The sequence below is a fragment of the Chrysemys picta genome, chromosome 10, assembly GCF_011386835.1.
Source record: "Chrysemys picta bellii isolate R12L10 chromosome 10, ASM1138683v2, whole genome shotgun sequence".
NCBI classification, from domain to species: Eukaryota; Metazoa; Chordata; order Testudines; family Emydidae; genus Chrysemys; species Chrysemys picta.
Window position 1 is genome coordinate 58,067,204 of NC_088800.1, and position 25,206 is coordinate 58,092,409.

General features: G+C 47.2%; 1 protein-coding gene across 3 annotated transcripts; it reads right to left on the reverse strand.

Annotated features, from left to right (window-relative positions):
- Positions 1-289: 289 nt before the first annotated feature.
- On the reverse strand, positions 290-24,284 carry ROGDI (rogdi atypical leucine zipper). Of its 3 annotated transcripts, XM_005295263.5 has the most exons (11): positions 23,596-24,284; positions 15,114-15,185; positions 14,313-14,395; positions 11,969-12,023; positions 10,857-10,937; positions 8,057-8,152; positions 6,271-6,369; positions 5,528-5,641; positions 4,622-4,671; positions 3,119-3,245; positions 290-1,327 (listed from the first exon to the last, which is right to left on the reverse strand). In XM_005295263.5, the coding sequence occupies exons 1-11, from the start codon at positions 23,635-23,637 to the stop codon at positions 1,286-1,288; spliced, it is 861 nt and encodes a 286-aa protein (XP_005295320.1). In that variant the 5' UTR covers positions 23,638-24,284; the 3' UTR covers positions 290-1,285. The 3 variants fall into 3 exon arrangements, with proteins under 3 accessions (XP_005295320.1, XP_042717529.1, XP_042717530.1); XM_042861595.2 differs by lacking the exon at positions 8,057-8,152 and having other exon boundaries at positions 23,596-24,283; XM_042861596.2 differs by lacking the exon at positions 3,119-3,245 and having other exon boundaries at positions 23,596-24,283.
- Positions 24,285-25,206: the final 922 nt, after the last annotated feature.

Consider the following 25,206-nt stretch of genomic DNA (forward strand, 5'->3'; position numbering starts at 1 on the left):
AGCACCTGCCCAAGTCTATCCCCACCTCAATTCCGGCTCGTTTCATCCTGCATTGCACCCCATGTATCCCGCTCTGCTCTGCTCAACCCTCCCTTTAGCTGTTACTTTGCAGTCGTCCTCCCTCCACCCGTCCCCGCTGAGCAGCAATCCAGGTTATTCTAGCTGAGTCACACTAAGCACCTCCAGGAGATATCCTGGCTTACAGAGTTATTAAATCACTTGTGACACTAATAATTCTCAGCACGTCCTAACATTGAACAATGCCTGTAACAGCCACGCAGCACAGCGCTTGGTCTGAGGAACTTTATTTCACAAATATTTACTGGTTATGGGGATGATTCATATACTATAGCATCAATAGGTTAGGCAGGTAACAATAACCATCCTGCCACAGAAACAACATGGTCGTGTCCGCAGATCTGTGTTTAGTGTCACCCTGTAGTAGACCATAGAGACTGTACAACAGACGACCTGGCACAGACGGCGGATAGAGGCTCCGCTCATTCCTGTGCTAGGGAGAGAGAGGTTTATGTGCAAATGGTGAACAGAAGCTACATTCTAACACAGACAGAAATGACTGGCTCACCTGGGGCTCAGAAACAAGGAGTAACACGCAGTCACATTGGTGCCAGGGAGAAGGAAATAACAGCTGCAAATAAGAACATCTCAAAATGAATTACAAGAAACATCTGGACAGATGCTGGGGAGGGTTTGGGACAGGAAGGAATGAGTCTTGGGGCCACTCAAAAACCCTGCTAGACCATCCTAGGTCACTACATGAGGCAGCATCTCTTTGACCCATGATGTGCTGCACATTAACAAGCACTCAGCCTGCCCCAGTTAGTGTTTGTCTGTCTCCGTCCCTCCCCAGCCCTGCTCATGGTTCAGCAATCCTGATGGTATGTGCAAATTAGATTAGCTTTACTGGCTCATGGTCTTCCCCTCACCCCAGCCCCTCAGACATGGTCCACATAACTCATTATGGGCTTGCAAGGTGCAAATAAGTAACATTCTACATGTGACTACGCAGACATGAGCAAGCTCACGGTCCACATCACAGCACTGCGAGGGGCCCTGCTCAGTGCTGCCAGGTGTTGAACTCTGAGGTCTGAAGCACAAGCAGCTCCTACAGGTGATGTCTCTGGAAAGCACTGATCCTGGTGTATGGCAGGACACAGGCCAGTGCGACATGGCACTCCTCTCAGGTTGGTACACAGGGGTTTCCGCCTAAGAGAGCAGGGCAGTAGTGTTCGGGGTCACGTAGAGTCAAACTCTTCTGGAAGGATTAGTATGGCCTGTAGTTCCAGTAGCTGGAAAACACAGAGATCTGGAAAAACAAGGGATAAAACAGGTAGGCCCTTGGGTTCCCTGGATCCTTGTTAAATATCAGTCTCATGTTAAAACTGCTTCTTTCTGTTAAAGGGACAGCTTCCTCCCCCACCCCGCCTCACAGGCCAGACCCGGAAGCAGCTCTGGGGATGAGAGAAACTAGAAGGAGGCCATGATTCTCTTAGATCTGGGCCCTCACTTGGAGTCAGTAATTCTCCAATCTCTCTCTGGCCACATCCCTCCCAAATCCCAGGAGCCCCTTCCATTTTCTTTTACATCTCTCCCTTTAACTCAGAACAATGGCTGCTCCCAGCTCAATGGGGATGGGCAGAGCTTGTTTCAGCAGTGGGATTTCTGGAGAGTGACATTCCCCTCATACCTCCTCCAGGGCACACACAACTCAGGCCAGGAGCAACCGGCCTCGCTTGAATCCTAGGGACCAAATGTGTGTCTCAGCAGTGATCCAGAACCAGTGCTACCAACAGTCTACTGGTTCTTGATGGGTTTATACGGATCCTGCCAGAATGTTCTAGCCCTGGCTATGTAAGTAGTGGTTCCTGGTTCCAAGTTCAAGAGCAGTTACAATGGGCCAATTATTATTAGTTACATTTGTCTATGGAGCCATAGTTGTGCGTAGTGTTTTACACAGAGTGTGTCACTGCTACAGGCATCATATAATGTATAGCAGATACACACCAGACCACTAAGCACTGACATGGCACTTAACCAAGGAGCTTAAAGCACCCTGCAAGGGATGGGAAATATTATCCCCATTTTACAGATGGGGAAAGTGAGGCAGCGTGATGAGGTGACGCACTCAAGGTCACACACCAGATAAGTGGCAGAGCTGGGAACAGATCTCAGATCCTCCTGAGTCCTAGTCTGACCACACTGCCTCTTCAGCGGCTCTGAACATCTAGCTCCTCATCTCAGTTTCTCAATGTGTGTTCCTGGGCTAAGGACCATGGCCATACATTTCTGAAACAGCATAATTAGTCCCTCATATGACCTTATGAACAAATTCCCCCTTCTGCTCCTGGAAACCTGCCCGATGAGCTACACTGCATACACAGTCCACACGAGGGTACCGTCGCCAAGTGTCTTTATCATTGTTTTCTCCCTTGTGCAAGTACAAGGGAGGGATAGCTCAGTGGTTTGAGCATTAGCCTGCTAAACCCAGGGTTGTGAGCTCAATCCTTGAGGGAGCCATTTAGGGAACTGGGGTAAAAATCAGTTTGGGGATTGGTCTCCTGCTTTGAGCAGATGACCTCCTGAGGCCCCTTCCAACCCTGATATTCTATGATAAACATAGCAGCAGTTAAAGGGAGCCCCACTCCTGCTCCCCGGCCCAGCATTTTATACTGTTTGCCTTCTCCCTGGCATTCAGCTGGTGAGCTAATTGCCTCATTAGCAAATCTGGTTCTTTACAAGTATAAGTGACACTTGTTACCTAGCAAACCCCCTCCGAAGTGAACAGGCTGCTGGATTCCAAGGGGTTCTCTCTGCAGCTGCTAACACCACCCTGTTACTAAATCTCGTCCAGTTATTCAGAATTTTAACTAGACTCCTGCTGTGTAGCACCTACCATTTGTCAGCTCCATAGCAACAGTTTTCATTATTTCCCTGAACATCCTGTGCCATCGATACATAGAACAAATTACATCATACTGCATACTGATCTCTGTGCCAAGCACTCATGGTCAAATCCATTCCAGCTCACGAGAGCACCTAGATAATTAATTTGAACAGGTTTGAAACCTACTAACAGAACTCCTGCCCATGTCCCTACCTTGTCCTTCAGCTGCTGGCACAGCTGCAGAGAGACCGTGAAGAAGACAAGGGCGTCATTTAGCCAAGGTACCACACACTCCACTTTATGGACATGGCTGACTTCATATCTTTGGCTGCCACACTCACTGCAAAGAGAACACACCACAGCTGCTCACAGACAGGGCTCCGTGGACTCTGATGAATCCAGGAGCTACACTAGCTAAGTCAGGATTGGACTGTAAATTATAGGGGTGTGTAGTGCTCATGAGAGTGAGGCTCAGTGTGCTAGTTAGCAGACATATGCCATACAGCTTCCTCTCCACCGTTCTGCCAAAGCACCTTCCCCCAATAGTCCAGTCCTAGATTAAGCAATAGAGATGGCACACTGTGAAACCTATCCACTGTAGGCAGCCACATCCAGTAGACATTTAACTCCATTTTACATGTAGTCAAATTAAGTTGAACCCAAGCTTCTAAATGGAGAGGCTAATGCATTTAGCTCACTGCACCACCCATTTCATAGCTTAGTTTCAGTTATACTGCTGCCACCCCCAGGTGCGGAGAATCAGTATGAATCACTTAGAACTCTTCCACTCCCTCCCCCTGTCATGAAAGAAACCATGAGGATTTCTGTCAGAAGCACATGGTTACACCAGACACCTGCCAGACATGCTGAATATGAAACTGTTTCAGCCCAGCTTAGACAAGGTGCAGTGTCAAGCATTGGCTAACCAGGGCACATGCAGGGGCAGCAGCACAGGGAATGAAACACTGATTGTAGTGGTGGGAGGTTAATGTTCTCTTTTGTGCCAGGCCTGAGCTCCCTGCCAGCCCCTTCCTCTCTAAGTGAGGACTGTATTTTGAACAGCCATGTTTGTCTGGGCTAGGGAATGAGTCATTAAAGAGATCTGGCTATTGCACCAGTGCTCAGCAGGTACAGCCCCAGCACTGGCTCACTGGAGCTGCCCTACCTAAGCTTACAGCTGTGTCGCTGGAAGAGCGGTCATGTAGCCATGTTAGGCCGAAGGGTGAGAGCTCTCCCATCAAACTAATAAAATGGGAGAGCATCTCTTGCTGACATAGCTCTGTGCACACAAGCGCTTATGTTGGTAAAATTTATGTCGCTCGGGGGATGTTTGATCACATCCCTTAGCAACAAACATTTTGCCGACATAAGTGCTAGTGTAGACATGGCCTTAGTGAAAACTTTACCTATACCGACAGGACAGCTTCTCTCATTGGTGAAGTTACTCCACCTCCCTGAGAGGCTGGCTACCCCTGGGGTTAGGTTGGCATAACTACGTCTCTCAGGGGTGTGGATTTTCCACACCCCTGAGTGACGCTGTTATACCAACGTAAGTCTGTAGTGTAGACCTGGCCTAACAGATGCTCTCCTTGGCCAAAAGTTCAAAGCTATTCATAAGCAGGGCTAATGCTAATGACTGTGTTCTGGCCATGAGTCAGTGTAAGATATCACCCTCTCCCACACATGCTATACAACCCTTCGGAAGACAGTACTTACAACATGGCTCCAGGGTTATGCAGAATAGACCCTCCAGTAGGTCTGAAGTTCTACACAAAGGATGAAAGAGAGAAATAAGTCACTTAAAATCTGATATAAGGAAAAAAATAAAATCAAATGATTTGTCAGGATGTACTGACAAAATGCAGCTGAGACTCACATTTACTGCTATATACAGGGAGACAGTGGTTTGATATCAAGAAACATGGGCAGGTGTATGCATAGGAGTTAAGAGTGAGCAAAAGGCAGAGCCAAAGAGCCTCTAGCATCTGGTCCCTTCCTGCACCTTATGAATAGTCCCAGAAACTTTTTGAAAACAAAATCCATCGCCCTGCAGGGTTTGTATCCCAAAACACAGCACCACTGAGAACCTGAGTGTGAAACTCACTAGGAACTGGTTATAAACCAAATGAAACTGACTAGCCTTATTTCCACTATCCAAGCTGAGACATGCAAGTGGTCAAGCAACATCGTGAAAATGAAATTAGCTCTTTAAAATTCCTTTGGTTTAAATAATCTAACATGTATTTGCAAAACAGATAAGGGATTTTTATTAGAAAAACATCAATTAACTTGACTGTGCCCCTTTAACACTATAAAGGAACTGACCCAAACATATTTTTAAAATAAAATATCATGTGGGTAAATTTAGTGATTACTCCCTCTGAGGCTCACTCAAATAGCTCCATCTCTGCTAAATCATCATGCCCAAATCTTCCAGGAGGACCAGTTGTTCTGGCTGCATCCTGACCTAATTCCAGGTACCTAACACTAAACACACTCATCCCATGCTCTGGAGATCTCACCACCTCACGTCATAAGGTGTCAGCATCATCCAGGGAACTGAGATCTCCTCTTTTTAGCCCATATCTCCCCTGACTGGGAAAGGTGAAGAAAGGAGACTACCTTGGTGGAATTGGGTTGCAGTGCATGGAGCTGGTAGACAGTCAAACACAGCTTATTTAGGTTGATGTAAAAATTCACAAGGATGTCCGAGGGCAGAGCAGGGGTGAACATTTTCTGTGAGAAAATAAAAATGATTTCTGCATTAGTGACAGGACCCTCTGTTTCTAAAGCTAGGGTAATACTACCATAGAGTCTCTTCCATTAAAAAAAAAAAAAAAAAAAAAAAGAGAGGCAGAGAGACGTTAACAGCTTTAGGCAAAAGAGAAAAGCTATGTTTTATAGAGAGACTGTAATAGGGACCTGACCATACATGATGGCTATTTCTCTTGTTGCACCTGACTTCTAGACAGCTCTTGCACCAACACTGTGTAAGTGTGTAAGGGAACAGAGGAGATCAGAATTAGACTCCATAGTTTGTCTCTCTTTAGAGTTTTGCTCTGGAGAAGCCCAGTTGACAAAGCCAAAACCCTTTCTTCCTGGCTGTGGGCTCTTTAAGCCCAGGTCTGCTGCTCCCTGCAGCAGAGAAAGGTAGCCCAACCACCAATACTGAGCACAGGGTCTACATCTGCTTCCATACAACAGAAGTTATACAAGACTAAAAGGGGGATTCTCTTACACTGTGTACAACAAGGGTAGATTAGAATACAGCAAACCACATCCCCATCAGGAAGGGACATGATAGCCCTCACTACTGGGTGAAGAGAGGGAGTGTGCAGTATAGACCAAGACTGATATAAGGTTACCGTCAGGCCGCTGGAGGCAATTTCTGGTAGGGTCAAGGTGGCTGGAGTAGTGAGCCGGTTCCGAGCTCGTGTCAGCTGTAACATCACTGCATCCATCAGCTAGGAAAGAAAACACATTCCTGTTTGAGGGCCATGATGCAGCTTTGGAGGGCGAGCTGAAGAGCCTGGGTAACACGCATGAGTTGTTACGGGGAAACTGCATCAAGGAGTTGCACTGATTCATGGCAGGGCGTCAACTCTACACACACGCTCCCGCCCGAGGCTCAAACAGAAGCAAGCAGCTCTCGCTCAGGCCCCTAGAGAGCAAAGGCCTCTTCAGGTTACCCACGGGGAGGCACATTCTGTCAATTGCATCTCCCTGCAATGTTCCCAACAAAACCACATCAGCCTAACTGGCATCACTCCAATGCTCGGTCAACAATTTACTGTCACTGGGACAAGCTTCCAGATCAGAAAGTGCGGACGTTTCATATAAGAGCCTCTGCTTTTCTACAGGATCTGCCATTGGAAGAGCTTGGAGCTCCTGGATATTCTGTTGCTCTGAATCCTAACCAAGTAGCTTGCTTTAAAGAGAGTCAACGCATACCACAGACCTCTCCCGGCATCCTTACAATGAGACCAAGCATCATAATTTGCTCTGCAATTTCTTCTAAACACCAGAAGGTATTTGCATCCGAGTCACCTCCCTCCCAGGTTGTCTCCCCCCACCCTCCCGACCTACATGATCCCACTGTGAAATCTTCACACAAAATTTACACCCTCCTTGGCAACAGGGTTAGAAACAAAATGAACCTGCTCAAGCTGAGCTGGGAGAGAGACTGTATTGCTTTAAGAAAAGAGAAGCGGGAATTCAGAGACTTACTAGGAAAGAAAATTGCTGTTTATAAGTGTAATTTTGCTGGCAAAAATGTACTACTGTCATGGAGCCTTACATAAAAAAGGACAAGAATGTTTACAGAAGTGTCAGCCCACATTCTCCTCCACCCCACTTTACCCCTCTTCAGGGTAAGTCACCTCCAACTCCAGCTAAAAAAAAAAAAAAAAAAATGCCCGTGGTGCCTTATGTAAGAAACAGCAGAGAAAACAATTTAAAGATTTTAAGTGCTGACAGTCATAGAGGGATCTAAAGACACTAAAAGCTCTTCTAGAAGCTTTACATACAAAAGAAGAGAAAAATGTTGCCGAATTGCTATGATGAGCTCCAATCCTGCATGTGCAGAACTTTAGTCATGTGAATCATCACATGGATGTCAATGAAACTACTCACGTGAATAAAGTTATGCACACTCTTGAGTATTTGTGGAGCAAGCTCTTTCCTCTGACTCTGTGACAGTGGTGGCTTTTTCACCTGGCAGGAATATTGCATCTTGAAGGTGAATTTCCTCAGATATAGTCCCTATTTTGGGAAGAATACCCAACCCAGCATTCTGGGGGAGCTGTGTTCATCTGCTACAGTGCTCATGACTACAAGAATGTTAAGGCACTCTGAACTACGACTCATCTTCTCCCCAGGGGGAGAAAAAGGGTTGGTGGCCAAGTAAAAACAGAACAGGCTCTTTCTCACACTTGATGTGCTGAGAAGTTACAGCCACCCAGTCCAGTGGCTAGGACTCTAGCCTGGGACCTGGGTTTGAGTCCCTGCACTACCTTGTGTGACCAGCCTCTGCAGGGATTTCAACTCAGTACAAAAAACCCAACACAGCGCAGCTGCATTAAAAAGAGGGGAGAAATGTGGAACTGGAGAGTCTGCCCTCTTATCCCACCTCCCAGAGAGCATTCTGCTCACCTTGAGGACCTCAGAGCCTGTTTTGAACTGGTAGTTTACATCTCGGTTCGTGAGCAGGTAAATTGCTTGGTTAACGTGGTTTCTAGCATCCTGGATCTGCAAAGGTACAAAATGCAGCCCTGTCAAATCAGCTCCCTCTGAAGTAATGCTAAAAGGTAGACTATCCCACTGCTGTCTCCCAGGATCCATCCTGTACCACTGCACAGACAGAAAAGGAAATGTTGATCATCCCATAATACTGAAGGCATTTTCTCCTGGGCACTCGGCACTCACAACTAAAGAAAGCTGTTACCTCTGCCATTCAGATCATAAAATTATTGGTCTACCATTTTAAGAAACAATGGTCTGAAGTCTGGGGCCTGCTATTTTATGTCCTAGACCATCAAACTAGCACTGCTGGTTTCAAGGAGTAGTGATGTCAGGTAGTCAGATCTCATGAGCAATCAGGGCCAGAAACAAAAGTGATACATTGCTATCCAGCTAGGCATTCCCACTGTCTAGGATACAGGGCATTCAGAGCACATTCTGGTTACTGTCTTTGCCCCGTCTCCAACTTCTTCAGCTGTGATTGGATTACAGTGGCTGCTCTTAAGAATCATTGCCAGAGAGCTAAAACCAATACAACATCTGAATACTCTGAGAGAACAGAACGCATTGATTTCTAACTTTAAGGTGCATTGGAACAGCGAATTACCAACACCCTAGAGTAGCTGCTGTAGCATTTGGGTGCAGGGGAACACATCACTGGGGCTTGCCTCTTGAGCAACCTTTGATAGAATAGACCTGAGGCACATCTAGCATGAACCCCTGTGAATCCTGCAGCATATGGTCCATTAACAGAGCAATCCTGCCAGAGCTGCCCATAACACGAGTGAGGAAAAACAACGTAAAAAAAGGGTTCACTGGCAGGAGGAGAAGAGCAGAGGAGCAACTCCAAGTGGGGGTGAGACTCAGACATTCAGCACCAGAGGCTGGTGTGGGAGCTGGAACAGAGGAAGGCATTAATGAACAGGGAGGATGAACACAGAAAAGGCAGGCACAAGTTAGGATAAGAGGCAGTTGGTGTGTACAGAAAGGCACTTGATCGAGTTTAGAGCAGGACGCTGTGAAGGGCATGTTTCGCTAGTGTTTTCAGACAAGTTCTAGATGCCAGTTGCAAATGTAACAGTGAAACAGATAGACACACAGCTTTGGACTTTGTTCACGGGAAGCTTGTAGTCTGAAGCTTCCTTTCTCCCCCAAATCTTGGCACAATCCTCCTGAGTGCTATACTGAACCTTACCTAGTGCAGGCTCTGGACAGATTTACGAGAAAAGCTCTTGTATGACTTGCACTTGCTTCCCCAGAGCACACAGCTCAGAAGTCTCAGTAGGGGTCTTGTTACTCAGAGGAGGGCGTCTCCAGATGGAGGAAACATGTCCAGTGCAAAACCACCATTATGGTGCACACAGCTGGCAGCTTAGATACTGCTGGCACTTGTGACATGGCATCACAGGACACTACTTTCCAGATCCCCCTCCTCCAGGAATATTCCAGAACAACAGACTTGGGAGCAGCTTATGCCAGTAGGCTCTGGAGTGACACACGCCATCACAATTTTCACAGCGCTTCCTCCAGTTGGCAAGGCCCACTCTCTCATGGAAGAAACTCAGGATATTTCACTATCGGAGGCTTGTTCTGAGAGAAATAGGACAAGGGTCTCCCCATAATCTCATGAAATACTATTATTCTGCCTCCTTTAGGCTCTCATATTCTTCGTCTAAATAACATTAAGAGACCAAGTCCTTCCAGAGTAAATCGAGGCAGGAGCTGTGCTTAAGAGACGGTGGAAGAATATCAATAGAGCAGCAATACAAAAGAGTCACTTATATATAGGCAGCACTGCTGACTGCATCACAAAGGCTTCCTTGTCTGCAAAGCACAAACAACTCAACATAGCCATAAGCTTCAATGATCAAAGCCCAGATCAACCCAGGGCTTGATTCACCTACCACAGAATAGCTAACATGTTTAAAATGCCAGTAAATTAGAGCTCTCAATCTGCTGTAGATTGATGTGTCAAACAAACCACTGAAGTCCAAATATGCTTATAAAAAAAAAATCCAAGACATTGTATAAGGACCTACATAGCATAGAACCCCAGAGTCAGTTTTTAAACTTCAGAGCAATGGTGGGAAACTTTAGTTCCATGAGACTGGGCACTAGATTTCCAGAAGCCAGATCTATTCCAGCAATAGAAATAGCAAGCAATACCAGCCTGAAGAAGAGATTCAGAATTCTTCCCATTTGGATTCAATGGTGTTATCTGGTTTTATTCCGACTTAAGAATCCAGTTATAGCTAGAGTCTGAGGCACTGTCATATGCTGTTAGTGAGGTGAAGGGAGAAGACGTGATTTCATACGGGGAATAAGAGCAGAATTGTGAGCCAGCTCAGAGCTGGATGAACTGTTCTCTGTTCAGCCAGCCAAGATTCAACAGGCATTGAGAGAGACAGCTACAGCCCGGGTGCTCTGAGCACTCCTTTCACAGGCTCAGCACCCCAACCCAGAGAGCTTTTAGCTCACTGATGTCTCAGGAACTAGTAGCACCCACTCCTTTTTCTTCTAAAGCCCTAATCCCAACTAGTTCACACCTCTGCCCCCTCCTCTATCACGCTCCAATCCATAAAGAAAGGAAGGTGGGTACTGGTGTCTGGAGAACCACAATGAAGACCAGCCCTTTCCTCTTTGAAGGAAAGGGCCTATGCAGACTGCAGGGAGGGCACAAGCTCAACACCAGGAAGACTCCTGATAACCATACCTGCTGCAATTTCCATTGCTTGTCTTCGCGGAACGTGAAGTGCAGGAGCTGGTTATTTCTGGGCATTTTCAAATTAATATCCTTTAAAAGAGAGAGAGAGAAAGGCAGAGATGAGAGGAGCTCCCCCACAAAACTCAGAGCAGGGCTCCCCCTGAGCAAAAGGTGCTGCTCATACCCCTTCAAAGCCATGTATCTCATCTCCAACAGATCCATTGATACTGACTGCTGAGTGGGGGCATTTTGAGCAGTACCGGTTCAGCCAGTTTTTCGCCTTATTTCTATGAGAGGGAGACGCAAGGCGTAAATGACAACGTCGTTACTGAATTGGGCCCAGAGAGGAGACTGCCAGTTCATTTTAGGAGGTGTTGAGGGAACTCTGATGATAGAAATAAGGGGCAACATAGGTGAGAAGCCCATCAACTAAGAAGGGTCTATTGCAATACCTACCGCCGAGATTATAATATTGCAAACACTAATGATATTTCACTCGGTCATCATAAATAATGAACTGTCCCAGGTGAGTGAGTGGCAGTTTTGGAAGGCTGAGTTAAAACAGATCTAAGACTATACATCATGCATATTAAGACTGGACTGCAGCTAACCAAGGTGCCACTCCCTAACTGGGAGAGAACACACCCCAGTAGAATAGCACATGTGTAAGGACAAAATCTTTCTCCTCCTCATCCCTGCACTCAGATTTTCCTAGATACAGATTTCAACCCCTAGCATCATGTCTCAGCAGTGTGTCAACTATGCAAAAACTGCCTTGTTTAGCCACAGAGTTGGCTGCATCTTCATCCAGTTGCCTGGCAGCATTTGACTGGTACCAGAGCCTACTGTAAAATCAACCAAAGCAATGGCAAGATGCAATCACTGTGGTACCGAGGTGGCATCACTAGACAGCAACCAGCCAATCACCATAGAGGGCAGCTCCAGTGCCAATGAGCTTGACACATCTTCCCACTTGTTGACATCTGACGGAACAAGGTCTAGCAGGGGAAGAAAGACATGGAGTATGCTTCACTGCTGATCAGAAAAGAGAAGAAAAAAGGTATTCACCACTTGCTCACCCCAGGGCTAGCACAAAGTGATTGGTGTGGATTGGTACTCACAGCTTGGCATAGAGCATCTCCCTGCAGCATCAACACTCCTTTCACCTGGTCTGCGCTGGAATGACAAAACAGTTCCAAACAGTGAGAGTCACAGGAGGCAGCCAGCCTCACCCCCAGCAAGAACAGGTGACCAGCCTCCACCCTTACCAACCAAAATGCAACCCAGCAAAGGGCAGCAAGGACCTTCCCCACTCCCAGGTGGGCACACAGGAGCTCTCCAGTGCTGGTCCGAGTATGTCCTGTGGACAGCTCAGCTAGGGAGATGCATTCTCACCACCTACTCTTAGATCAAGCCTCCTGCCAGCAACTATAATATTGCTTGAGAGTTGCTCTCTTGTGTAACTGACCTGCTTAGAGCACTAAAAGTCCCATCCTCAGCTAGTTTCCTCCCTGTATTAACAATCCACACACTGTTCACCATTTAAACATTAACACCTTTTGTTTAAACATTAGAGTTCTGGCACTAACAGCAGGGATGCAAATCACAAACAAGGTTATAATCTGACATTGTGTATGCTTTCTGTTTATGCCACAGAGGAAGTTGAAGAGTAGTGCTGGGTAACTGGTCACCTTCTGCAAAGGTCCCACTTTCTCACCAATCCTGTTACATGTTTACATGAAACAATGACAGAAGACTAAAGTATCTGGGCTTTAAGGACTTCATTTTATGAGCCCATTTCATTTAACACAGACACCATGATCTCACTGACCTCCCAGCATCTGAGAGAGACCCGTCTCCGGATGGAGACAAACCTGTTGCAGTTCAACCCAAAGTAGATTGAAATGATAGTTGACAGAAGAGAGAAACATCTGGAGGAATGGACAGAGACAATCTCTGCACACACTATAAACACCCACAGATTTTCCCCTTTGGATACCAGAATCCCTTGCTCCACAGCTGTTTTGAGAACTTTTGTGGAAGCTTATTTCACTGTCTACTGTGTAACTCTACAGAAGTACTGCTGGACTGGAGGCTCAGAAATGATGACTATTACAGATGCAGTTTAGTAGTAACCGCTCTTATATAGCGCCTTTCATCCAGATCTTTCACTGCTTTGTGAGGTCGGTAAATGTTATTCCTATTTTACATTTGGGAAGACTAAGACACATAGGCTAAGGGAATTGCCCAAGGCCACACACAGAGTCAGCAGCAGAGCCAAGAACAGACTTCAGATTCCTTGAGTCCAGGTCTGCAGCTATAAGCACTAGACAGGGTCTCCTCATTATTCACACTTTGAACATGGTGAGAACTGATCTAACTATTCTGCAGTGATGAAATGAATCAGAATATGGCCAAAAAAACCCACCTGGTGATTCCACTAAAGAATCAAATAGGAAATTGGCAAAGCCTAAAATGTGATGCATTTAAAAAGTACTTTCATCTGATGGGAAATATCTAATTTTATTTAACAAAAGAGTGATTTTTTTTTGAGTGCTCTATTCTTATGGGATCAAAGAAATGAACTTCCCATCCTGTATGGACATTACCAAAGATGCTAATGCATATAAATAGAGTAAACAAGGACAGGTATGTATATTTTAGCAGGCAACTACAATTAATGTTTGATAAAATGGCAAGAAAGCAAAACAGATGGGAAAGCCAAGTGTTCATTCTTTAGAAGGTTATTAAACAATGATTAAATGAGCATTGGATAACTGCCTTTTACAACACAAACAGCAAAATATCATCAGGCTTTCCTCAGAGCGACAGTCTCTTTTTTGAAGAGCTGGAAATCTGCAGCAATAAAGGCTCAAATAATGAAATTATGGCTGAATATTTCAACATCTATTTAGAAGCAGATATTCAGCTATCGACCCAACCACTCAGCTGTGGGAGTAATACAGTACAACAGGTACTTTACAGAACACAGGGTGGGTAGCTCCCAGCTACAGCTGTCCAATAGGGGCTCTTCTCTTAGCCTTGAACTGCTGCTTTTCTAAATGCCACTGCATTCAGATCTCCATGTTATGTAACAAAGCAGATGAAATGGGGGAGGGAGGAAGGAAGATGTGACATGCAAATGATTAAAGTAAGCTAGGAGAGCAGCAGGCGAGAAGAGACAAATAACACCAAACTGTCACAGATGTTATAGGAAAGGAGGTATAATTGTGCAGCAAAGTAAATCAGCTTCTGCAAGCCAGGCACCTGGGTCACTAGAAGGTGGATGTGCTCAACTATGAAAAAGTGTTCTAGTGTCTCCAGATGTTAAATGGGAAATAGCAACAACAGGAGAATCTGTGTAAAATGGGAGTGAATTGCCTCAATCCTCCACATCCTTCCCCTTCCTTTCCTACGCAAGGAGGAACCCAAGACCAAACGTGTACATGGAGAACAAACACTTACCTTGAAGTGCCCAGCATGAAGTTCTCCTGTTTGACTGGTCCTTCTGTGCCACCAACAGGCAAAGCAAACCTGTGAGAAGCCTCCTGCACAACAGCAAAGGGAGTTCACACTGTGACTGACTGACAAAATACTGCAATATCCTGGACAAACTTTATGCGATTAAGATTAACTTTACTGAATTAAGTTAAACCGTAATGAATTAGGTTTAATCCTTTGGGGTCCATTGTATTAAAAATGCAATTGTGTAGGTGTTATTGTGGCATTGTATGCAACTCCTCTAGGAGGAGAGGGATACTAATGTAAAGCCACTACTGGAGAGGTGCAAATATGCTCGTTCAAACTGGATTCTCCAGGGCCCACCAGACCAAGAAAGGATTTTTGGATAAACAGCCTCGTTTTAGCTCAGGGCCTTCTTCCTGATTAAGTAAACAGACAAGTCCCTTCGTCCAAGAAGGGACCCAATCCTTAGGGAAGGGTTGGAAGGACTGGGGCCCATAAGACTGTGGTCTTGTTCTGAGCTGAAGCTGCAATGAACTTGAAACCACAAGGAAACCCCTTGAGTGGGGTTTTAAAGGGCTGCTCCTGCCAGACCTCATGTTAGGGTTGGGGGAGTCCTCTGGTTAGCTTATTAGTATGCGTGTAGGGTTTTTAAAATTGTTTTTAATATATTTTCTTTGGGGATAAAGAGAGATCTTTGCTCTCCAGGGCTGCCACCCCAGCATTGTGTTCACATAGAACAAAACAGCAACCAGAAAAAAGCAACTGAAAATTCCCTATGCATGGCTGGAACTGGCTCGTTACCTTCAGAATATCCTGCAGCTGTCTCAGGACACCATGAACCTCCTCTTGCAAAAGCCATTTAAACTCTTCTTCCTACAGCCATGGAAAGACAAAACAGGAATCATTTATGAGAGTCTTTTGGGGCTTTCACAGGATGCTTGATCTTAATTTCTTTCTGAGACACAGAAGCACATAAACCATGGAGAACAAGTTTACTGGTATGTGCAGGTGGAAATGTAACAAGAGGAAAGGTAGGCAGTTTTTGACTGAATTGTTCAAAGGGCTATTTTCTCTACCTCTCCATGCTGCCTATATACCCTTTCAAAATATCTTGCCTTGACTCCACTGATCAAGTGTTTATTTATTTAGAGCATTATATGAATAATAATGGTGGTAGGTGGCCCTGGTTCTTATACTGCTCTCATCCATGTGGTTTACCAAACAGCAGCAGTTTAATTAGGAAAGAACCTGAAATAAATTCAGCTGAGGGGACTGGACTGTTTGCACAAATTCAGTAATAAACAAGTTCAGCTCTGATGGGACAACTTCTCAGCTGACCTCAACCAGTTGTCTACTATGGAGAAAGCCTGTGCAAACCAGATCCTGAATATGAAGCTGCAAACCTGAAGTATTAGTATAAATACACTCTTGGTCAAAAGACCAACAAAGGTAGTAGGTGTGTGCGCATTGGAGGAAGGATTACTTTCACCACAGCGAAGTAGGGAAGGGCAATCCCCATTTTTCAGATGGGAACAGAGGCACATGGTAAATAAGTGTCTTGCCCAAGGTGTCACAGGCAGTCTGCGGCTGGGAGTCAGGAACTGAATCCGGTCTCTCAAATCCCAGTCTAGTCCAGTGGCCTAACTACTATACCATTCCTACCAATATGTACTAGGAGAAGTGTTAGCAAATCGGTGGATTTCCGCCTAGCTCTTTTCACAGGAGATGGAAATGTCCTACTGGCAAACACCTTTTGAATGAGGGCTAGGACAAAGATGTTGGTTATAACACTCGTTAACCTGCCAGATGTGCCTATCGTGTGCACATCTGGATAAGATTCCATTTCATAAAATATCTGTTAACCACTAAGTGCCAACAAAAACTTGAGATATGTTATAGCGGGAAACAATGAGAGGTTTGATTTTTTGGTGGAATCAGGTTTGGGAGTTTGCTAGAATGAGGTAGCTTGCAGCAAGTCAAACATGATATGGATCCAATCCAGAGAATCAAACAATCCCTCCCTGAGTACATCTCCTTAGAAAGGGTTTTTACAAAACCACTGAACACATTAAATGTTTAAAAGAAAAACTTTTCAGCTCTTAAGAACAGTCATTTCTGGGGTGTTAAGAGGTTCCATTTGGGGGGAGAGTAGGCAAAGAGATTCACTGCAACATGAAGGACTTTCCCCAAAGCCTAGAGGATGGCAGCCTTGAGACCGTCCATCCTGTCCGGTACAGCCATGGAAGGTTTAGTTGGGTGGAACACCAGAATGGTTTAGTTCTTTCTATGTAGAAAGCTAGAGCCCATCTAACCTCCAGTGAGTGAAGACATCGTTCACTCTTATTTGCATGAGGTTTCAGGTAAAAGACAGGTAAGTAAATTGCCTGATTGCTATGAAATTGTGAAACCACTTTCAGGAGGAAACTGGGGTGAGGCTGTAAATACACCTGACCTTTAAAGAAGACCACATACAGTGGCTCTGATGTGAGGACATGGAGTTCAGAGACTCTTTGGGCCTAAGTGATGGCAATTAAGAAAACCACCTCTCAGAAGATGTATAATAAAAGAGCATGTTGCTAAAGGCTCAAACAGTGGTCCCATAAGTTCTGACAAGACCAGGATCAGGTCCCAAGGGGGAACGGACTCCCTTACTTGAGGCCTTTGAGGAATGTGACTGACATGTCATTTGAAAAGCAGACTGGTTATCCACCCTCCGGAGGAAAGTTAATATTGCTGCCAAGTGAACTTTGACAGAAGAAATTGCTAAGCCTTACTGTTTCAGGTGCGATAATGTTTTGGATGGATGAACGCATTGGTGAGACTCCAGATTGGGATGCCCAGACTTAGAACAGCTTCCATTTTGAGAGGTAAGTAGTCCTGATGGAGGGCTCTCTATTATCTAGAAGGACCTGGCAATCTTGCTCTGAGCAGCCTGCTCTCTGGGATTTAGCCAGCGAGCTTCCAGGGCGTTAAATGAAGGGAACTCAGGTTTGGGTGGAGCAGCCAACCATGGTCCTGAGAGATCAGGTCCAGGTACAATGGGAGTGGGACTGGAGTCGCCATTGAGAGGTCTAGCAGAGTGGAGAACCAGTGTTGGCAGGTCCATGCTGGGGCTATCAGAATAACTTGGACCTGGTCTTTATCTTGATCTTTAGCAGCACTCTGTATAAGAGTGGGATTGGGGGAAAAGTATAATAAAGCTGTCCCGTCCAAGGTAGCAGGAAGGTGTCTGTGATGGAACCTGGACTATGACCTCATTGGGAACAGAGTTCGGAACAACAGAACGAGTCACAAAAAGAGCAAGGCTCCTTGAAACGGTACATCCTGAACAGTCTGTTGGACCTCCTTTGGGAGATCAGAGGACTGGAACCATGAACTCTTGGGCATGGCAACTGCCAAAGCCATGGACCTGGCAGCTGAGTCAGTCGAATCCAGAGCAGCCTGTAAAGAGGCCCTTGCCACCGATTTTTCCCTCATCCACTAGCAAAGAGAACTCTTGCCTAGCCTCTTGTGGGAATCCCACATGTTAAAATCAGACCTGTCCAGCAGCACCTGCTGGTTTGCAATTCTGAGTTGTAACCTCCCTCGCAGAATAAACTCTCCTACTGAACAGGTCTAATTTCTTTGAGTCCTGAATTGATCCTGTCTCTCTCTCTTACTGGCAGCAGATACCCCCAGGGATTCTGGGAGGATAGGTTTAAAGAAACTCATAACCTTGGGCGGGAACATAATATTTTCTTTCAGCCCTTTTTGAAGGAGGCAGGAAGGGATGCGGGGGTCTGCCACAGAGCCTTAACTGGTCCATAATGGCCTCATTGAGAGGCAGAACTATTTTAGAAGGGCCCGCAGTAGCTAAAATGTCAACCAGGCTGTGGGAGGACTCTTTCACTACTTCCATTTGTACGCTCAGATTCAAGGCCACCATCTTTAACAACTCTTGGTGAGCCTTATAATCATCTGGGGGAGACAACATGTCCCTTCCTGAGATTGTTTTATCAGGAGTGGAAGCCAGCACTGGCTGTGAGTGCTCTTCTTCCCTTTCTGCATCAGCAGGATCCCACTGAACTAGCTCTTTGAGTTTGATACTGGGCTTGGTACCCAGTAGGGCGGTGCCGCCCATCTTTCAGAGGCCACTGAATAGGAGCACTTGGAATATGCCCTGAAAACTGGGGGAAACCCCCACAGGTTCCAAAAGGGTCACTGGACTGGTGTAGGTCCCCAGTGACCTCCTGGCCAACCACTCAATGGTACTCCTGTGCCCGGATCCATGGAAGGGTGGAAATGCCTAGAGGAGTAGCAAGAATGGCTTCAAGGATGGAAAGAGTAAGACCCGATCTCCGATTCTGAAGAGGACGAGTCTCTTTCTAGTGACTGCAGAGGTGCTGTTCCCAACCGTGTCAGAGATCAGTGACGGGGTAGAGAGGTCCACACTGAGGCAAGCATTGCAGGTTTCCCTTCTGATGGTACTGTGCCCTTCACATTGAAATGACCCAGCTGGTTCACTCCTGTCCACCAGTACCAATAACACCAACTCTTGTACTGCTGACAATACTGGTACCGACAGTGAGAGAAGGTCCCTGGCAGCTACAAATGCTTCCGGTGTGGTAGGTACAAAAATAGTATTGGTACTGCACAGTGCCACCAATATAGAAGCTCTTCTGGTATCAGACTTGACGGTGCCTACGTAGATGCCAGAATCAACGGTGCCAGCTTCTATGGATCTGAGGTAGAGGAGTGCTTTGGTTTAGATCGCACTCTACTGATTCCCAAGCCTGGCAGCCTTCGGTGCTGGGGATGCCCCCTTTTGGCACGCTGTTTCTTATGTCTTTTTCTGGGCTCTGGAGATGGTGATTGGTGCCGGGACTCTGGTAAAGTAGGAGGAGCACTCCTTACTGATGCTGAGACATTCAGCCTGGTTCAGATGAAGGTCTCAGTGCCATCTCCGTGAGCAGGATCTTCCGCCTGGCCTCACAATCCTTCTCCGTCCGAGTCCTTGCAGATCTAGCAACAGTCCCCCAGTATGAGCATCCCTCAGGCACTTCAAGTAGTTTGAATGCCAATTGCTCAAGGGCATAGCCTTGTTGCAGGAGACGCAGGGCTTGAAGCCCGGTGACGAAGGCCTCCCTTGGTACTGGGGATCAGATGAAAACTCCAATAATCATGATAACTCATTTACAAAAACTAACTATGTACATAAAAAGAGAAAGTCCACTGGGAGAACTTGTGAATGCAAGGAGAGCAGTTCCAGTGACTGTCACAGGCAGTAAGAAGGAATTGAGAGGACACAGGGTTGGCTGGGCACTTTATACTGGCGCAAACAGTGTGCAGAGCAAAGGGTGCTTGAGCCACCATGACTGGTACCACTGAGGGGAAAATTTCTGGTGACTGTGCGCAGGGCGTATGCACATCTAGAGTAGAATGCACATGTGCAGTCATTCGAAGAAGACGAACACCATATCAACTGTATAAACCACTTTTAAGCTTAAAAACTTCTTCCATTTCAGGGCACACACAGACTGACTTGGTTCTCATCCTTTGTTGATCAGTCAGTGTATCGATCTTCGGGGCATGCTATGTTTTTGCAGATGTTTGAGAACAGCTGAGAGACTTGGAATGGTTGGGATTCTTGGAGAGGGTGAGGCATATTTATATTCACACAGGGGTTGGTTGGTTGGTTATTTTGTCACTTAAAACAGTTCCAGCCTAACTGTGTTTAGAATACTTCTATGAACTTGTTAAAAGTCTACAGCTCAGAATAGGCACCTTTGGTTTAGAAGTCTCAAATCTCAATATGTAGAATTTGGGGCAATTTACTCATCCACGCATGAATTTACACCAAGTGGCATATGGCACCTGCAATGTCACAGACTGACACATCCAAGGTGACTTACACAGCAGCAGTTTGTTTTGCTCAGTTTCCTAGGGTACCCTGGACCTTTTTCTAAAACAGATAAAACCACATCATAAACACATCCCCCTGTCCAAGGCCATTTTAACTCAGAAAGCACAGAGATTTTAATAATTAACCTGTTTCTGTTTCCATGATGGTACATCCCTTTATTAAGGAGAATGCACAGACAGGAGGAGGTGGGAGAAAAAGACCAGGATGTGCACAGACTCTAGTATTTATCTTGGTTTTTTTCTTGAGCTTTTCAAATACCTCTGGGGAGCTACTTATGGCACCCACATAAATTCTTGTCTTCCTTGAATTCCTGGACATCAGATCTCAGATATTATAACTTCATACATGTCACATGAGACCATAAGAAATAAGACACACAAAAAAACAGCCAGAGTTCTCTGGCTTTGTTTGATACAACCCAAGTGTTACTATTTGGGGGTTTCCTGTGACTCCTGCAGAACCTGATTCACAGCCCTAATCAAAATTAATATGAAGAATTATGATTGGGGATTGACAGAAGGGAGTATAAATCAAACAAGCCTGATCAGAGAAGAAAAGCTGAGTGGCTTGGGATGGCTGGGATTCTCAGAGAGGGTGGGGTATGTTTATATTCCTGCAGGTCTTGGTTGGTTGGTTATTTTGTTACATAGGCCTGATCTACCCTACACAGTTAGGTCAATTTAAGGCAGCTTACATTGACCTAATTATGTCAGTGTACACACTATAGCAGCGGTTCTCAACCCACGGCTCGCATGCGCATAGGCACCGACTTCTAATGGCACCGGTGGGTGCTTGACCCCCCCTCTGTGTCCCCAGCCCTGGCCCGAATCCGGGTGCGGAACAGGGAGGCAAGAAGCCCAGGTGGCTACAGGCTTTTGCAAGGGAGCTGTGTGGGAGCTGAGAGCCCTGGCTCTCAGCCCCCCTCTCCTCCCCGCCCTCTTCAGTGGGTGACAGCGCTCCTGGCGAGGACATGCGCCACTGACAGAAGGAGGGCAGTGTGGACATCAGCAGTAACTACTGCAGTGTCTGTAAGTTGACCTAACATAGGTCGACTTAAGTCTAGAATGTAGACATGCCTTTAGGCTAGGATTATTTTAACTGCTATTCCACCCACCTATTGATTACAATAGGGTCTCAATTAGAACATAATTTCAGGCACATTTGTTAATTAAGTTCTTGATGGACAAATCCATGCACATCTTGGTCATAAAAATGTCCTTTAGTACTGATGTTTAATTTCAGCCATCCAAGGCCAAAGGCCTCTTGGGTACTTTAGAAATAGATAAAAATTATCAGCGACGGCATCTGTAAAATTTCCTCCAGCCAGCAAGTTACAATCCTGAACCAAAAACATGAGTAAAATGCTACAGAGTCATGAACCTTGGTTTACAGAGGATGTACTAGTGAGTAAGGACATTCCAGGGCTGAAAGGCTGATAAGGCTCCACTTCCCATCCTCAAGATCCTATCTTGGGGAAGGACCAGTAGCTCCAATATGCTGATCTTAATCGTCTTCACAGGACAGCAGCAGACAGGTCCTAAGGGGCACTGATCCTATATCAATGAAGGCTTTCAGTACTAAGAACAAGAGACTAATACACTGGACAACAAGTGGGCAGTGCCCTGCAAGCAATATTTAAGGGAGGCCCAAGGAAAGCATGCCCTGAAAGAAGAGGTCAGGGATGGGAAATGCCTGTTGGCTGCTAGGCAAACTTCAGCTTCCCTGCTTAGTTCACAGTCAGCAATGACCCCGTGCCATGAACCCCATTAATACAACCTAGATGGAGCTACTATAAGGTGGGTACCTATCTGGTTGAAAAATCGTTCCCAGAGAGTAGTTATCAGTGGTTCACAGTCATGCTGGAAGGGCATAACAAGTGGGGTCCCGCAGGGATCGGTTCTGTTCAATATCTTCATCAATGATTTAGATAATGGCATAGAGCGTACACTTATAAAGTTTGTGGATGATACCAAGCTGGGAGGGGTTGAAAGTGCTTTGGAGGATAGGATTAAAATTGAAAATGATCTGGACAAACTGGAGAAATTGTCTGAAGTAAATAGAATGAAATTCAGCAAGGACAAACACAAAGTACTGCACTTAGGAAGGAACAATCAGTTGCACACATACAAAATAGGAAATAACTGCCTAGGAAGGAGTACTGTGGAAAGGGAGCTGGGGTCATAGTGGATCACATGCTAAATATGAGTCAACAGTGTAACGCAGTTGCAAAAAAAGCAAACATCATGTTGGGACGTATTAGCAGGAGTATTGTAAGCAAGACATGAGAAGTAATCCTTCCGCTCTACTCCGCGCTGATTAGGCCTCAACTGGAATATTGTGTCCAGTTCTGGGCACCACATTTCAGGAAAGATGTGGACAAATTGGCGAAAGTCCAGAGAAGAGCAACAAAAATGATAAAAGGTCTAGAAAACATGACCTATGAGGGAAGATTAAAAAAATTGGGTTTGTTTAGGCTGGAGAAGAGAAGACTGAGAGGGGACATAGTTTTCAAATACATAAAAGGTTGTTACAAAGAGGAGGGAGAGAAATTGTTCTTCTTAACCGCTGAGGATAGGACAAGAAGCAATGGGCTTAAATTGCAGCAAGGGAGGTTTAGGTTGGACATTAGGAAAAACTTCCTGTCAGAAGCGACAAAGAGTCCTGTGGTACCTTATAGACTAACAGACGTCTTGAGCATAAGCTTTTGTGGGTGAATACCCACTTCGTCAGATTCACCCACGAAAGCTTCTTACAGATCCAGACTAACACAGCTACCCCTCTGATTCCTGTCAGGGTGGTTAAGCACTGGAATAAATTGCCTAGGGAGGTTGTGGAATCTCCATCATCGGGGATTTTTAAGAGTGGGTTGGACAACCACCTGTCAGGGATGGTCTAGATAATAGGTAGTCCTGCCTTGAGTGCAGGGGACTGGACTAGATGACCTCTTGACCAGTTCTATGCTTAACCTGGCCAGTGCAGGGGCAGCCACTATCCAGGCGAGATGCTCCTTCTCCAAACTGTCCTGGGTAATGGTGTCTGCGATGGCGGAGGGGGCGGGGTGCCGTGCTGGGGGCACTGCCCGGCAGGGAAGAACGGCCCCAGGGCAGGCAGGCCCCGGGCAGTGCCTCCAGCCCCGGCAGCCCTTCGCCGTCCCCCCTGTCGAGCAGCGCCTCTCTCCGGGACACCTGGGGAAAGGGTCCCAGAGCGGGGGGATGGGCATAGGGCCCCCACCCCCAGAGAGAGCCTCGGGGGTGGGGGCGGCAGCGGGCGCTGCCGCAGGGGCTGGACCCAACCCCCGGGGGGGGCGGGCCCAGGCCCTTAGCAGGGTGACCCCTCGCTCGGGGCTGCCTAGCGGCAGAGGAAGGAAGGTCCCGGACTCACCAGCACTGCCCGCTCCGCCGCGCTCGCCATCGCGGCCGCCATCCCTCAGCTCTCCACCGCCTCCTCAGCACAGCCCGAGGCTGCCGGCTCCGCTTCGTGCCCGCCCCACTCACTCCTGATTGGCTACGCACCGCCAACACCAGCTTTGGGATTGGTTACTGTTCTCACCCAGGCCCCGCCCAACGCCGACCCCTCCCACCACGGCTCGGCCTCTACTCTGCCTAGCAACGCGTCATAGGTTGCTGGTGCGTGGCTGGAATAATCTCCGTCCCCCCCAGAGCTGGGGGCAAAGACGCACGGGATTGGGGCTGACACCATAAGGCCTGGCGTGACATCACAATGTATGTGCAGATGCGCCAGCCTGGGAGGGGCGGGGCCTGAGACTGAATGGTGGTGAAGTGGTGGGGGTCTCGGAGAGGAGGCAGGCTACAGGGATGTATGTGCACCAGGCCATGCAGGGACTGACAGCCCATCACATAGAGCAGGGGTCTCAAACACGCGGCCCCGGGGCTCTTGTGTGTGGCCCACCAAGCTCCCCGCCCCTCTGCCTACCCCTGGGATTGCCTCCTGATGCTGCAAGCGCCCCGCTGCTCTCTGAAGCAGCCAGCAGCACGCCCCTTCGGGGGGGGGGGGGGGGGAAGGAGGCAGAGGGCTCCGGCATTGCCTCCTTCCAGGCACCACCTCCCCCCACAGCACCCATTGGCCGGAAACAGGGAACCGCGGCCAATGGGAGCTTCGTGGGAGGTACCTAGAGGAGCCACAAGAGCTGCACAAGCAGGGAAGCCTGAACCTGTGTCCCTCCCCCCGGGCTGCAGGGACACGGTTCCAGCTGCTTTCTGGAACGGAGCAGCTCGGAGCCGGGGCCAGGCAGGCAGGGAGCCTGCCCTGGCCCCAGTGAGCGCCGCTGCCACCCCGGAGCCCCTCTAGGTAAGTGGCACCAGGCTGGAGCTCACACCCTGAACCCCTCCTGCACCCCCAACTCCCTGCCCTGAGCCCCCTGCTGCATCCCGCACCCCTCCTGCACCCCCTGCCCTGAGGCACCTGAGCACCCTGCACACCTCTTGCACCTCAACTCCCTGCCCTCAGCCCCTGCTGCACCCTGCACCCTTTCTGCACCCCCTGGGGGCAGCATTGGGGTGGGGACTTCAGGGAAGGGATTGGAAGAGGTGGGGCCTAACTGGAAGGGGTGGAGTGGGGGCGGGGCCAGAGGCAGCATGGGGGGGGGTTCAATGATGCAGGCCTTGGGCCAATGCACTAGTCCTCATGCGGCCCTCGGGGTCGTCTGAGTTTGAGACCCCTGACATGGATGAACCAACAGGCAGCCAGTAATTTACCTGTATTAGTGCAAGTCTAAGCCAGCCCTCAAAGCCCCATTAAAACGGGATCGTGACCCACAGTTTGAGAACCACTGCTTTAGAGCAACCTTTCCAGGTGAGTGTACCCATTTCAGGAGTCTGATATATCTTCCATCCCTTATCCCCCAAGTTTCACCTCACTTAAAAACGACTTGCTTAAAAAATCAGACATAAAAATACAAAAGCGTCACAACGCTAAAAAAATTGCTTACTTTTTCATTTTTACCATATTATAAAATACATCAACTGTTGGAAA

Excerpts from the sequence above, each read along its gene's own strand:
- ROGDI (XM_005295263.5), bottom strand. The coding sequence starts at position 23,637 with ATGGCGGCCGCGATGGCGAGCGCGGCGGAGCGGGCAGTGCTG. Across the intron at positions 14,396-15,113 it reads AGCTGCAGGATATTCTGAAG|GAGGCTTCTCACAGGTTTGC; the intron begins GTAACGAGCCAG and ends GCTGTTGTGCAG. Across the intron at positions 12,024-14,312 it reads TTCATGCTGGGCACTTCAAG|CGCAGACCAGGTGAAAGGAG; the intron begins GTAAGTGTTTGT and ends TTGTCATTCCAG.